At 41.1% G+C, this 15,759-nt stretch overlaps 3 protein-coding genes across 5 annotated transcripts; all 3 read left to right on the top strand.

Moving 5' to 3' along the window:
* The first annotated feature begins 3 nt into the window (after positions 1–3).
* Positions 4–9,651, top strand: LOC101485424 (abhydrolase domain containing 6, acylglycerol lipase). Of its 3 annotated transcripts, XM_076884197.1 has the most exons (10): positions 4–163; positions 584–671; positions 3,422–3,552; positions 5,128–5,287; positions 6,245–6,358; positions 6,555–6,687; positions 6,771–6,928; positions 7,766–7,820; positions 8,423–8,523; positions 9,009–9,651. In XM_076884197.1, exons 3-10 carry the CDS (start codon positions 3,434–3,436, stop codon positions 9,186–9,188), a joined length of 1,020 nt encoding a protein of 339 aa, XP_076740312.1. In that variant the 5' UTR covers positions 4–163; positions 584–671; positions 3,422–3,433; the 3' UTR covers positions 9,189–9,651. The 3 variants fall into 3 exon arrangements, with proteins under 3 accessions (XP_076740312.1, XP_024658112.2, XP_076740313.1); XM_024802344.2 differs by lacking the exon at positions 584–671 and having other exon boundaries at positions 5–163; XM_076884198.1 differs by lacking the exons at positions 4–163; positions 584–671 and adding an exon at positions 688–789.
* Positions 9,652–10,410: 759 nt separating this feature from the next.
* Positions 10,411–14,757, top strand: rpp14 (ribonuclease P/MRP 14 subunit). Its single transcript, XM_004547370.4, has 6 exons — positions 10,411–10,566; positions 11,097–11,249; positions 11,338–11,422; positions 12,936–13,012; positions 13,131–13,209; positions 14,621–14,757. Exons 2-6 carry the CDS (start codon positions 11,158–11,160, stop codon positions 14,675–14,677), a joined length of 390 nt encoding a protein of 129 aa, XP_004547427.1. The 5' UTR covers positions 10,411–10,566; positions 11,097–11,157; the 3' UTR covers positions 14,678–14,757.
* LOC101465350 (hydroxyacyl-thioester dehydratase type 2, mitochondrial) lies at positions 14,705–15,382 on the top strand. Its single transcript, XM_004547368.5, has one exon. It carries the CDS (start codon positions 14,705–14,707, stop codon positions 15,179–15,181), a length of 477 nt encoding a protein of 158 aa, XP_004547425.1. The 3' UTR covers positions 15,182–15,382.
* The last annotated feature ends 377 nt before the right edge of the window (positions 15,383–15,759 follow it).

Below are 15,759 nucleotides of genomic sequence, written 5' to 3' on the forward strand. Positions count from 1 at the left end.
CTCTGTTTCTGACGGCACCTGAATGCAGCACAGCATTTTTCTTCTGCAGTATCCCTTTAAGTGCGGATGAAAGGCTGTTATGTAATTTAGGTGAAAGAGGAGGAAGAGCAGCGGACTGAATGGAGGACAGCCGGCACTGACAGCTCGAAGAGGACCCTGACAGGTAGGGCGCCGCTGACCCTGCAGGTGTAGATAAAGCGCTATAGTACTCAGCCTGAGGTGTCCGCGTTATGTCCGATGTGACGTTTTCAGCAGGTTAAAAGGACACGAGTTTTTAATGTAACCTTTGCATCTGGTGTTCTACCATCAAACCCTCAGTGAACAAAATATTCAAAAAGAGAAGTTTGTCTCTTTAAGCCTGTGACCGTTACGGTTAAAGGAAACTTCCGCATTTTTTTCTCAATGTAAACTTGTTTTACTCATTTTCCGGTTCTAACCTTTTAAAAAAAACTCCTAACAAATGCACTTTTTTACTTGGTCTGATTTCTACATCAAAGCAAACCTCCAAATCCCGATTACTGTGTATTACTATGGTATATTACGAGTAGAAGTAGTTTATTTTTTAAGCACATTCCCCCTACAGGTGCTTTCTCCGGAAACTGTGAACTTTGCAGCTGCTTCAAAGGTTCAGTGTCTTTCTGGGTTGGGCTTGCAGCGCTGGACGTTGTTCAGTGGGTTAAGTAATCCTGTTGTATCCTGTTGATTTTGTGGCACTTGCATTAATTGCGATTTCATGTCAAAATCATAGACTGCAGAGGTGGGACCAAGTCATTGTTTTGCAAGTCTCAAGTAAGTCTCAAGTCTTTATCCTCAAGTCTCAAGTCAAGTCTCAAGTAATGTCAGGCAAGTCAGAGTCGAGTCTCAAGTCACTGGTGTAAAAGTCCGAGTCAAGTCACAAGTCTGAAACTTTGAATTTCAAGTCCTTTCGAGTCTTTAAAAAAAAAAACAACGAAAAAAGAATGTTGCAGTTATATGCTAAATGTAAATATTAGACCATGTAATTTTAAAATCTGTGTTTTTCTCAACACATACAAAATAGTGAACTTAGAAAATATACACAAATTGTGAAATTGCACCTCTTTAAAATGCAGCTCAATTAAACTTAGCTCCAAGAATAATTTTCACCGACAGTTCTGAGATACGCTGCATGTTATTCTTGGATGCGGTTGTAGGACCAGCTTTAAAATCGCCTGACAAAAATATCATACACATTAAAAAAAACTGTATCACCAACGTAGCCTGGAAAACATTTGCTAGTTAGATGAAGTCAGCTATCTCATCTTAGCATATTTATATGCATATTTATAATTATACGGTTCTTGGAGTGAGTGCACACACTCATGAAGTTTAGTAACTTCCGGTCACTGCAACAAGCCCAGGTACAGTTTACCGACGGATGGGTACAGGACCTTGAAATGCACCGTGTAGAACGAAAGACCATCGTACGTATCATAAGTTTACCAGTCTCACAAATCGTCTTCATAAATACACATTCGTTAACCGTTTATTAATAGGACCTTTGAGCTCAACGATAATTAATTAGTAGTGGAAATAATTTCTGGTAGCATCACAGAAATGTAGCAGTGACAACAATACTGTATGCTGTAATCGTACTGGGCAATTAGTCATACAAAAAACCTGTTTTATCCTGTGAATAAAAGTATGTGTTTTTGTCAGTGTACCATAATAACAGAAGCGAAACGCAATATTGTGTCAGGATAATTTACTATTTATGCACAATAAATAAAGGAGCATAGCGCGACAATTTCTGTTCAGCGCCAGACTTGCTTGTAACCTATATCACCAATTATGTTAAGAAAAATGACGCATTAACTACAACAGCAGACTGACCTTTGTGTAAATGCTTGGAGCAGACTAACCTGTGAGCTGGAGGGTTCTGGGACGTTATATTTGATCTTTGAATGACTGCAATCCAGTCGCCTCTTTGTTACTTCGGAAACATGGCTCGAACAATTTCTCTTCCATGACGTAATCCGATAACAACCGATCTCTTTACCCGTCGGCTTCCCGTGGCTGTCATGCGACCGGCTATTGCAGTTAATAATACAACAGCTTCTTGACATTTTTGTGTTTCTTTTTATCGCTGTATAACTGATTTTAATTGAAAGCCTGCGTGCGCTAGTACCGCTTGCCACGAGTTCCCAGAATCCTTTGCGGTTCTACCCGTGAATGACGTCACATTTTCAATCTCTATATAATATGCATGTTAAATTTTATATTTGGGGTGAAATATCAAGTCTTTTCAAGTAAACCGGTTCAAGTCCAATTCAAGTCCCAAGTCATTGGTGTAAAAGTCCAAGTCAAGTCACAAGTCTTAGAACATTTTTTCAAGTCAAGTCTAAAGTCATAAAATTAATGACTCGAGTCTGACTCGAGTCCAAGTCATGTGACTCGAGTCCACACCTCTGATAGACTGTATATGAAAGATGGAAGTAATACCTCGACGTTAACTATTAACAACTGCTGTGTCAATTTGCTGTTACCATGAGTTGCCATATTTGACCCATCAAGCCTGGTTCAATGCTGCATTTATGACATATTGTGTGGAAGCCACGGACGCAGGTGCCTGATAATTAGAGCTAAGAAACAAGCTAACATATGGTGGTTTAGCTCACTGGGTTGAGCAGGCAACTCCTATTACTGAGTTTTGGGTTCATATTTTACACTCAGCTCTACCTGCTCTCTTTCATCCAGTTTTTTTTTCCAAAGCATTTAAGTATAATTAAAATGTATTTAAAGGGAACCTACAAGAAGTTTGTATTATATTTTTAGTGAGTTGAATTTCATTTATTACAAGCTTTTATTATTATAAGCAATGTAATTACACTTAAAATGCTTTCCCACCTTTGCTTTCTGCAGTGGAAAAATGGATCTTTTACACTAAAAGTAAAAAAAAAGTGATGCCATAACTTTGGAAAGCTATGGGAATATTTTTTATTTATCAGCTTAAGTTAGGCTTTGTCTTTTTTTGGAGTAAAGGCATAAATAAACCAGCACATTTCCCTGACTATATGTTTGTTTACAGCTAAATGTTTCATTGACTGAGGCAAGACTGAGTGATTTAACTGGACTTTTGTCACTTCAGTACTCTGGATGCAGTACTCAGCGTCTGTTTCTATTATTATTATACAGTATAACACTAAGATAAGATACGATAAGATAAGATAGAACTTTATTAATCCCTCGGGTGGGTTCCTCTGGGAAATTCGATTTCCAAAAAAAGCACAGCAATGACCGAAGTTACAGTTACTCTTCTAGTAGTTACTCTTCTTACTGTCTTGGAGCAACTGTGAGGACACAGTTTCGTCTGGGACTAATAAATTATTCAGTTTCTGCTTGATTATCTACAGTTAAACTGAGCTGAGAGTGCAGTTTGTGATCTGTTTTTTTTTTTTTAAAGGAGGCTGCAACGATGGAGCTGAATGTGGCCAAAATGATAATGCTGGCAGGAGGTGTCCTGGTTGTGCCCGTGCTCGCTTTCGTCACCTCCTTCCTGTTCTGGCCTGGAGCGCTCCTCAAGGCGTACAACTGGTAAAGGCACATAGAGGACATACACACAGAGAACAAACAGGCGGGTTAGACTTGTATCTGTTTGGTTTAGGCACACCACTGGATTATAGCAGAAGAAATGGAAAAGATTTTCCACCTACAGTACTCTGCAAAAGTCTCAAGTCATTCCTTATTTCTCATGTTTTGCTTCCAAGCAGCCAGACTTTGTTGTGATTTTTTTAAGTGGTCATCATCAGTAGGTGTCCAGCCTTCTGGAGGTCTTCCAAACCTTTTCTTTGGACATTGGCTGCTTTTCATGAGGGAAAAATAAAGAAATTACAGGTCTGAAAAATTACAGCTGATAAACTGTAGCAGTATCTGAGTCATGTCCTTAAGAAATAGGAAAATCCAGCAAAGACCTGACAAAGGACCATAAGAGTCATCTGACCCTTTGGCTGATCCCTTTACTGTTCACTGAAGTATCATTAGAAATGGTGTCAGTGAAGGGTGGCTGCCAAGAAGCCATTCTTAAGATAAGGAAACAGGAAAAAGACTTGGTGGCTCAGGACTTTTGCACTTTTGTACAGTGGTTTTCCATTTTTCTTATTTTTTTATGAAAATAAATCTAATAAATGTTACTCCAAGCAATTTTCTTCAAAGTTACTAAACCCACCAGATAAAGCCTTCAACAGCAACAAGCAGACAAACTGGACACGCGTTACATTTGAATTAAAATAATGTAGTTCCTGTGTTCCAATACAGCTTCAAAAATGCTTTTATTGTGAAAGAGCCAAAGCAGTGACCTTTCCTTCTGAACTTTAGACTAAGCTGTGAAAAAAACTACATGCTGGCTGATTACTGGATTACTGATGTTGCTTCACTCTGTCTTACACACACACGCACACACACACAAAGTGCTGACTCACTGACATGTAATAGAAGAAGAAAAACATGTGCAAAGAATTAACAGTGAATCTGTGACTGTGTAGAAGATTATTTTTATCTGTCGAGATCATTTTGGTCCCAGATTTCGGGGACCGTTCCTGACCTCTGTTTTTATTTTGTTTGGTTTTTATTTTTTAACCCTGACCGTTGTAAGGGTAGCAGAAATTCACCTTATTATGTTTATGTTGAGTAATGAAGCTGCATTTGTGGTTGATATGAATATCCAAAGTGTTGCACAATAAATTATTAAACAATCACATGAACAAACTATGGAAATAAGTGGCAGAGCATCACTCTTATTTTCATAACAGCCGTTATAAAATGATTTCTACAGGTCATCATCTTTTCATGATAAACCTTTAATTTTCTAGTGTGCTTTTATTTTGTGGGGGGATTTTCCCATTAATGTGATCTCACACCAGTTTTGACTGCACAATGACCCTTTTCATATGAAACCATGTGCAGCTGCAGGATGTTGAACTGAATCCTAAAATAAAGTGATGATCAGAGTCAGAGAAAATTCAGAAACAGTGATCTTGTTTTTAAAGACTACACAATCACATGATTTATTTCATAATGTTAGTGGATGGATCGCCTCATGTTTAATCCTCAGGAATCACTGAACATCCAGAACATGAGACTTTATAACGGCTCACCTGTAAATCTCTGCAGGTATTGGCGCCGCAGGCTCGGATTGGTTGTCCGCTTCTCTCACAGTGGGAATTACCACTTCTGTTATTCCACACGCGGGGCACCAGGAGGCGCAACACCATCACTGCTGCTGCTCCACGGCTTCTCTGCCACCAAGGATATGTGGCTACCTGTTGTCAAGGTTTTTACACAAAAATAAATCAAAACATCAGATGTACATGTTTGTGACAGTGTCATTTTCACTGCTAAAAAAGGAACTTCAGCTCAGCTATGTGTAAATCTGGAAACACAGGGTTGGTGAATTGTGTGTGGAGACGTGGAAGCTGTCCCCTTTGTAAAATCTTACCTTTGAGCAAAAATCTATAACTGTTGAAGCAGATTTTGTCAGATTTGACTGGTGATTCTCCAGCTTTTCTGTCATGAAGTGTATGTAAGTGAGCCTCTGGTGTGTTTGCTAGTGATGTTCGATTCGTGAACGAATCGTTCAATACTCGAGAATCACTTTACTGACTCGTGAATCATGATTCACAAGCCCAACTGACTCACTGACTCATCCCTGTTTCTGTTAGCAAACTAATTCGCTTAGTAGAAATATATCTAGCTTATAAATAAAATTGGGGGGGGGGGAAACAACAGCCAGTTTCTTAACAAAAGCATTTCTGCTCTGAACTGGAAGAAAAAGTAGATGTGAGTAGAAGCTCACATCAAGAAAATAGCTCCTCAGTTCACAGTAGCATCACTCTGCTAACATGCTAACAGCACATTTGAGCTACTCACCCCCTCCCTTCCTGTGTTGAATCGTAAGCGTAAGCGAATCACTCAGGACTCACTAACCCCCTCCCTCCTGTGCTGAATCATAGAGCGAGCGAACGAATCACTCACTCACTCACCCCCTCCTGGCTCACAGCTTCTTCTTCTTCTTGGTTGGCAACCAATGTTAAGGCGCATTACCGCCCCAACTCAAACTTAAACAAATTAAGTTTGAGTGAAAATGTACATTTTTTGCACTCTCTGGTCAACTGACTCAGTGAATCAAATGACTCAAAAAATCCGATTCACTTTGGTGAGTGACTCATTAAAACTCGATTCAGTAAAAAGAATCAAATTTACCATCACTAGTGTTTGCTTTCTCCTCCAGTTCCTCCCTAGAAACCAACATGTGGTGTGTGTGGACATGCCGGGACACGAGGGGACAAGTCGCACCGGTCCAGAGGATTACAGCATCCGCGGTCAGGTTGAACGAATCCACCAGGTCTGTACAAATTTGTGTGTGTGTGTGACACTTGCACACTTTGTAATAATTATAAGTTTGGAAAAACCACTGGGATATCTTTCAGGGGGAGGTTATTCTTGTAATCAAAGCAAGGCTTCCAGGTTTGGACCACAGCAGAAGCACTAAGCTACTGTCCTGTTTCAAAACTCACCTCTCTGTTTTTCTTCCTGTGTAGTTTGTGCAGAGTATCGGTCTCGATAAAAGACCCTTCCACCTGGTCGGCACGTCAATGGGTGGCAACGTCGCAGGGGTGTACGCTGCCACTTACTCCACCCACCTATCCAGTGTCACCTTGGTTTGCCCGGCAGGTAAACTCAGCAGACGTACCTTACATTTGCTGATGATGATCAGGTTTGCATAATTCCTCTTCCTCATCTTCTCTCCCAAACAGGCCTGGTTTACCCGACGGACTCGGAGTTCATCAGTCGCCTGAGGGAGCTGGAGATGGGTGAGAAGGATGAGTCGATCCCGCTCGTCCCCACCACCATTCAGGAACTCGAGGACATGCTGAGACTCTGTTGTAACACCCCCCCAAAACTCCCCCGACAGGTACAGGGCTGAGCTGCATGGGCACAGTAGAAATGACTTCACAAGTTTCCTTATCCGCATGATTCATTGTATCAGCACGTCATTAAGACAAGGAAAGATGTGAAGGAGAATTTGTAAGGAATTAGGAGAAATCACATTGAAGTATTTAAACAATGTGACTGTGGGTTTTACGGTTTGCTGTGGTGAAGCTAAAATTGACCAAAGTTTAACTACAATACTTCACCCTGTTCTCAGTAGCTGTCTTATTTTTAATAGCTTCCTCTTCCAAATTCATCCTGCAGACTGTCATCTGCTTTATTTTATTCTTTATTCTTTGCACTTTAAGCATTTTATCTACCTCACATCTACAGCCAGTTTAGAATCACTTAACCTCACATGCATATCTTTGGACTGCTAAAGGAAGCTGGAAAAGCAGGACAGGAAAAACATGCAGACTGCACACAGAAAGATCTGCAATGAACTGAGTTATAATGCAACCCTTACTTCACTTTTATCATTGATATGGGAATATCTTTAATTATGGAGCATTTTCATAAACCCACATTGCAAAGTGCTTCACAAAAGACATCATAACTTTACAAAAGGCGCATATGAATGCAGAGAGTAGCATCCTAGAGAGTATGATATTTTGTTCCTCTGAACCTCCTTTCTTTCCACAAAAGATGTTCCAGCTTGCTTTAGTATTTACAGAATTCAACCATCACACAGACACTTCTGGGTCACTTTGCATTTAAGGCTTGTAACAATATACCTGCTCTCAGTCACACTGCCAGTACTGCTGTTGCTTTTCTTTCTTTCTTTTTATTTATTTGCATTTGTGTGCATGTGTGTTGTTAGGTGCTGAGCGGTCTCCTTGCCAACAGGATCCCAAACAATGATTTCTACAAAGAAGGTCAGTCCGCTCACCATCACCTGCTCTTTTCTTCTCTTTGTCCTGTCCTCCTCCCCTCATCCCCAACCGGTCACAGCAGACGGCCGCACTTCCCTGAGCCTGGTTCTGCTGGCGTTTTTTTTCCTGTTAAAAGGGAGTTTTTCCTTCCCACCATCACCAAGTCGTTGCTCAAAGGTGGTCATATGATTACTGGGTTGCTTGCAGAGATGCTTGCATCTCTGTAATAATGTAGGGTCTCTACCTTACAATATAAAGCACCTTGAAGCGACGGCTGTTGTGATTTGGTGCTATATATATTGAAGTGAATTGAGTTCAAGCAGTGCTCCATCGACAGTCACAGATTACTGAGGGATTTGATCTGACCCTTTGCCTCCTGCCTTTTTTCATTATTTTCTATTTGACATTTCAGATAAATTAATTAGTGAAGGAAAGCACTTTTGATATGACTCACTTGTATAAAGACAGTGAAGCAGGGAGAAAAGCAGATTGTGTCTACTTCTACTCTGCAGTAATCATTTTCCCTTTAGTAACTCATTGCCCCTGTGTGTGTGTGTGTGTGTGTGTGTGTGTGTGTGTGTGTGTGTGTGTGTGTGTGTGTGTAGTGTTCATGGAGATTGTCGGGGAGAAGTCTCGCCACTCGCTACAAGAAAACATGCATCTGATCACAGTGCCCCTGCAGGTTATCTGGGGGAAGGAAGACCAGGTAAATTCACAACCCCACAGCAGTGATGATAATTAGAAAACGATGTCTCAGCCCCAATTTTCCGCCCTTTGCGGGTATGTACTGCTTCTTTAAAAAAATAAAAATAAAAATTAGGGGTGCCGGTCATCAGAACTGCCAAGTGGCCCTCCTCATCTACTTGTGCTCACTACGTCCTTCATATTTAAATTATTGAATCACTGTTGAGAGAAGTTTAAACTTTAACTGTATCCATATTAATAAGATAGAAAAAAATTAAATTGTACTGTTGAAATAAAAAACAATTTCTACCAGGCTGTAAATGTGCCTTTTAATGCTGTAAAGTTCGAAGTTCATTTTCATTTGGAAGTCTATACGAATTGACAACAGAGCATGAATATCTGTAAATCTGTAAATCTCCGTCATGTGGTGTTGGGATATTTCAGTGTGTCAGTAAAGCCGTGCTGCAGCGTCACACAGAGCTGTAACACACTTGTCTGAACTCTCAGGTGCTGGACGTTTCGGGCGCCGCTGTGCTGCAGGGGGCGCTGCCTCACTGCCAGGTGACGGTGTTGGACAGCTGTGGTCACTCTGTGGCTCTTGAGCGACCGAGAAAAGCCGCCAAACTCATCACGGACTTCCTGTCTGAGCAGGCAGTCAGCGATGGCAACGTAAAGAAAGTTTCTTGAAGAAAAACCTTTGAACTGTACGCCGACCCCTGACCTCATGATGATGAAGGAGAGGAGAAGTATGATGAGATTTCTACATCAACGTTTATGTCTGTAAAAAAAACTGAACAAACGCACAAAAGTATTACTTTACTTTAAGATATTCCTGATGTTTTCATCTGTATGACTTTTACTCACTGCCCTGCAGGCGGCTGATATCCATAATCTTTAGAGTTTAATGTCATGGTATCAATCCTCGTTTTCATGTTTCACTTTCAGAAAACTGCATTGTAGTCTTCTGTTTACAGCTGTTTGTGAACTATGCAGTGGACTGACTGCATAATTAACATCACAAAAACACATCAGACTGAATTTACAATGAAACATTTACTGTTGATTAATATGTGATTTGTAACCTTTAGCTATTAACTTTAATATATAAAGTTTAAAAAAATGGTGGAATTAAAAGATTTTGTGTGTTTAAGATTGTTGGTTGAAAAATCCTGTCATTTTGGAAGACATAACACATCAAGTAATTTATTCAAGATGCACAGGAAGTAGTCACTGCCCATGAGGCCCTGCAATTCAGATTTATTTGTCACATGTTGTTAGTACAGGGTCAGCATTACAATGAAATGTGTTTGAAGAGATGAAACATGATTAAAATACTAAAAGTAACATGATTAAAAAGAAAATAAGATGAAAAAAGTAGAGAGAACTACTTTGCGCAATGTATTGCAGTAAAGTAGCAGTTCAGCTGGGACTGAATATGTAGTTAAACTTCTTTTTACACTGACAGCAGGAGGAGTTTCACTGGTCTGGCCCACTCAAGATCAAAGCAGGATGTGTGTCGAAGAAGATGAATGATGTAAGCTCAAGCTGTGAAGTTTAATATGCTATATGCTATTTAATAGCACCACTGAAAGGTTAGGGTTAGGGTTACACAAGTTGTAAATGTTATTTTGACATTGTGAGGGCGACGAATCAAGTCCTGTCAAATACAACCTGAAATTAAAAAAATAAAATAAATGAATAATTAATTTTTATTTCCATAGAGAAAAATGTCAGCCATTAGAAAAAACATTTGGATTATTACCTCAAAATGTTGATTCAGTAACTCAAAAACTCACAAATTAATTTTAAATTATTTTGTCAGAGTTAGTACTGTTGTTTGTTTTTTGTGGCAGTGGCAGAAACAAGCTTCCATATCCGGTTTTCAACGTACAAGACAAAATAAGCCGTCTCGTGGCGAAGAGTGATCCATCTTGCAGTTTTACGCGTCTTTGCAAAAGCTGGTTGCGCATGCGCTGCTGGGGTCCCCTTCCCCCTTGGTGAAAGACGTTTCTCTGGGATTGCGGACTTCTCGGCACGCTGTGTGTCCTCCACGTTTTAGCAGCTGGTGAGTGAAGTGCTTCTGCTTTTATTAAACTTCAGAACAAATTAAAAACTTTCATTTCTGTGTGCGGAGTCGATAACAGAGAATCAGCTAGCAGCTACAATAACTTAGCTGAAGCTAACGGGTTCACCTTGTCCAGGGTTAGCCGCTTTCAGCTTCGGGTTTTAAAGGCTGTACGGAGTTTTCCTCGTGTTTTTATTGACGTTTCACTGTCAGATCTCTGGGCTTCCCAAAACGTAATATTTTAGAGCTTATCAGGTTTGCTCTGAGGTGTTCCTGTTTGTCTTTGTTGTTTGCTTTTGTGTAAATGCCAAAGGTCCAGCCCGTAACTAAAATACTTACAAAATGCTTTAAACACCTGCTGCTACAAGTCTTTGATAGTACACACTGACAGGCCCTCACAAGCTTGTGGAAAATAAAGTGTAACGCACACAGTTCCTGCTTTAGTACAGGTATTTATTGGCTAACGATAAAATGCAGACATGACGAAGAGACTCTCTGTAAGCGCCACTGTTTTGATTTTTTTTTTATAGTCAGCTGATCCACCTGCTGCTCTTCATCAGACAGAGGCTGAGCCACTGATGCTCTGATAGAATGAAACAGGTGGAGGAGAAAGAAGAAGCGTCTGTCTACCAACGGGTCGTGTTGAAAAACGCCTCACCGTACCACTACCTGAAGGTCCGCCTGTAAGTTCTTCATCGTATTTTTAGAGTTTGATGTTGTGCTGATATTTGTACACACACGCACACTTTATTTTTTCCTCTGTGTCTTTAGTGTGCTGGAGGATGAGTCAACCAGACTAAGTGCCGTTGAACTGAAGTACTTCATCATCACAGGCCTGAAGTCTCTGTATGGAGAGGTGAGACCATGAAGACCGGTGAGGAGTTAAGGAGCTTCTGTGTTTGTTTTACTTGTTTTATTCTCCTGAGTTTCAGAACCTTTGTATAATGTGAGGATTAATTTGCATTAAATACACTATATTGCCAAAAGTATTCACTCGCCCATTCAAATCAATGAATTCAGTTGTTCCAGTAACTGTCTTGGCCACAGGTGCATACAATCAAGGACCCAGGCATACAGACTGCTTCTACAAACATTTGTGAAAGAATGGGTCGCTCTCAGGAGCTCAGTGAATTCCAGTGTGATGCCGTAATATGATGCCACCCGTGCAACGAGTCCACTTGTAAAATTTCTTCTCTAAGGAATATTCCACAGTCGACTGTTAGAGGTATTAACAAAGTGGAAGCGAGCGTGAACAACGCTAACTCAGCATGAAATGGTATTCTATGTAAAATCACAGAGTGGGGTCAGCAAATGCTGTCTCTATGCCCTAGTGTGCAGAGTTTGCCGACTTTCTGCAGAGTCAATCTCTACACACCTCTAAACTTCATGTGGCCTTCAGATTAGATCAAAGAACAGTCCGTAGAGAGCTTTGTGAAATGGGTGTCCGTAGCCAAGCAGCTGCAGCCAGGCCAAGCAAAGCATCGGGTGGAGTGCTGTAAAGTACACCACTACTTGTAGTGGTGTAGATTGTAGATGCCGTAGAGTCCATCTCACCTGCAGCGGCATCGCAGGCCACACCCCGCCACAAACACATACTTGTAAGCCTTGCGGAAAGCTTTCCCAGAAGAGTTGAAGCTGTTATACCTGCACAGGGTGGGCTGATGTCATATTAAACTCTATGGATCGAGAATGGTATGTCACTCAAGTTCATAAGCGTGTGAAGGCAGGTGAGTGAATACTTCTGGTAATATAGTGTATTCTACCAGATGTGGGGCTCATCCCAGCTTTGAGGTGACTGTTTGTTTGTGGTGATCTGGATCAGTCTTGTTTTTGTTTGTTTTTGGGTTTTTTGTGATAATGTATCTTCACGTAAATGTCAAACTGACAGTTGAGGTCAGCCAGGGGTCTCCATGTACTAAGATGATCACAGATGAAATTGTGATCTCTAGTTAGAGTAGGGAGCAGGTGGAGGTATGTGCTGGAGAGAAGAGGAATGGAAGCAAGACAGAATACATGAAAAGTACATGAGTGAAACTGCACTAATAAAAAAAAAAAAAAAAAAAAAAAGAAGGCAGAGCAGAATATGCTTAGATTTTTATTGGGATTGACCAGAATGGGTGGGATTAGAAATGAGTGTAGATCAGAGGGACAGCTCAGGCTCAGTTTAGAGCAAAAGTTAGATACAAGGCTGAGGTGGTTTGGACGTGTGCAGAGGAGGAAGATGCTGAATGTGGAGGGTGAGATTGAAGCAGATGAAAAGGAAAGGGAGATGTTCTGGATAGTCCAAACTATCTGAATCCAGGGTCCTAATTCATGCGTAGCGTGGAGGGATGCAGTTTAGCTTTTCTTACTTTGTTTTCACTCCTCAGGTGGGAGCAGCGTTAAACTTTGACGTCCTGAAGTACGATGAGGACACCCTGACCGCTCTCCTCCGTGTTTACAGCAGGTGACCACCGACCATGAGAGAAAGGGGGCTGGGTGGGGTGGTGGGGACAGCTGAAACTGAAACAGACTAACCACCACTTGTTGGTATCATTTTCTTCTTTTATTGTGTGTGTTTGCAGAAGTTTGGTGAAGCTGTGGAGCTCCCTGACTCTTCTCGGCTCCTACCAGAACAAGGCCTGTGCCTTCAGAGTCCTGCAGGTCAGCAGATTTGATCCCCGCTCTTCTCTCATAATAAGAATTTTCTCAGAGGTGATCCACTCCTAGAGAAGTTAATAGACTAAAGAATCGTGACGCGTGATGACAAATAAATAGAGTTTACATATTTTGCAGAAAAATAAACTCTACCAAACTTGCTGAAAATCTTAACATTTTTTCCTCCAGATTGTCATCATTAAAGCTGCTAATTTGATGCACATTATCCTCTCTTGTGCTAGTATAACATGCTGTAATATACACATCTGTAGGATAGTCTCTTGTTTGCAAATGAAGGTGAACAAAGTGAAGTTCTTTACTAATTTTCAGCTTCTGAGCCACAAGTCTGTGAACAACCAATCAGTCACCTTCCACAGAGTTTCTGATGGTTGGGTCTCGTGTGTTTTTTGTGCCGAGCATCAAAGCTCTGTGTCGACCTTGAGACTATCAGCTGTGAATACTTTACCGCCCCTCCTGAACCACATGACCTCTGAGGCGATTATCTCTGTTCTTTTTGTAGCTGCTGTTGTTAGATTAAATTAGGATACAATAGATAAGGTGATCAGTAGGGATTCATGTGACGCACAATAGCAAGGCTGCAATCATGCGGCGTTCACCACCATGAGAAAGAGACTGGGAGGCATGCAACATCATCGTTGACTTAAATAGGACGTTGCCCTTTTATATTTCTGTCTCATATACAAGGTGTGCTGAAAAAGTTTCAGAAAGGGACTCATTTAGAGTTGCTGATCTCCCCTTAAGAGCGTCTCGTGGACTGTATCAGCAAGGCCGCTCTTTTTAGATGTCTTGGCACTATAGCCTCTTGTGCTGGTGCTTCTGCAATTGATGCTGGATTATCCTGTGTGGAATTAAGTTTCAGTTGTGAGCAAAGATTGTGTTGGTGTGGCTAAAAGAAACATCCTGTTTCTCAAGGTGCTCTGTAAGGGCTCACAGATGCATGGACCACAGCTCAGATCGCTGTCTCTCCCCTAGAGGCCCATTATGGAAAACGAACATTTTGTTCTTTCTGTAGGTCAAAACTTTGGATTATTATCTCAGAATTTTGACTTACTAACTAAAACTCCTGTAAAAATGAGCCAAACTTCCAGTAAAGTTGAAGTTTTGAGATTAAAACTCCAAAATTTTGACTTATGATTGGCAAAAATTATTTTGTTTTGTTTTTGTTATAGAAACAAGCTTCCAACCATAAAACAATAACATTTTTGTAATTTAAAGCCTGAAAATCGTGACCAAGCCTCATAAGGATGATTTTTGAGTTGTGCATTTTGCAAAGGTTTCAGTTAGGTCTCCTTTAATTTAAGGAATGTTACAGTAATGTTGGATCATTTGTGTTTGAGGAATATTTAATCCGAGACATTATAAAGACCATCTTTCTGTTGCTCTGTGCTGTGTTCAGGTGTCTCCGTTCCTCTTGGCACTGACGGGAAACAGTCGGGATCTGCAGCTCGACTGAGGCCGGAGGAGCTTTCTTTTTTTCGCAATGAGTTTCCTGTGGAGGCGAGTCTTTAACAAACCGCTGTCTTCCATCGCAGCGGCTCCTCACCTCAGCCGGTCACTCCACATTGGCCAGCGAGCTTCCCTCACCAAAGCGTTCTCTTCCCGTGACGTGGAGGCGTTCGCTGAGCTGACAGGTGACACCAACCCCCTCCACCTGGATCCGGCGTACGCCAGCACCACTTCGTTTGAGACACCTATCGTGCACGGCGTCCTCATCAACGGCCTGATCTCGGCCGTGCTCGGCACCAGGATGCCGGGTCGAGGCTGCATCTTCTTGTACCAGGAGATCCGCTTCCCGGCACCACTCTACGTTGGAGAGGAGGTGCTGGCCGAAGCCGAAGTCCGCAAGATTAAGATGTCATTCGCCTTCATTGCTGTAACGTGCTCTGTTAAGGATAAAGTGGTGATGGAGGGTGAGGTGATGGTGATGTTGCCTGAGGAGCAGCAGCAGAAGGAGTGAGAGGAGGTGGTGGTCACCCCTCACTGTCTCCTCAAAATAGTATTTTGTACACGAGGGACTTTATTATTGTTTTGTTGCTCAAAGCAAGAAAAACGTGTTTATAGGCAGAGCATCTAATATTTGTTTCCAGCTCTGCTTTGTTTATTGTTTTGAAATCTTTTGTGTGGAGATAAAATAATAAATGTCTTTGAATTTTTCAAACCTGCTTGTGTTGTTATACCCACCTGTTCACTCACATCACACACACAACTTTCTTTCCTTCCACCATACTGTGATCCTTCTATTTTTCTTTTTACTGACTCATTTCCTTCAGCTGATTATAAGGGTGAGTTTTTTTTTTATTATGTTTACTTAACATAATGACATGTTAATATTTCCATGTTTCATGATTAATCATGTGAAACAACACTTTTTGAGCACTACAAAGTGAAGCTGGAGAACTGTTCAGTCAAGTGAACCTTATGCGGCCACTTCATTAGGTATACCCTGTTAGCATTGAGAACTGAAGCCTAGAAGAGTCATTGACATGGTCAACAACAACACTCGGCTGGACTGAAATGATGCTCTGTGCTAAATCT

This window comes from Maylandia zebra, linkage group LG5 (assembly GCF_041146795.1).
Source record: "Maylandia zebra isolate NMK-2024a linkage group LG5, Mzebra_GT3a, whole genome shotgun sequence".
Lineage (NCBI taxonomy): Eukaryota > Metazoa > Chordata > Actinopteri > Cichliformes > Cichlidae > Maylandia > Maylandia zebra.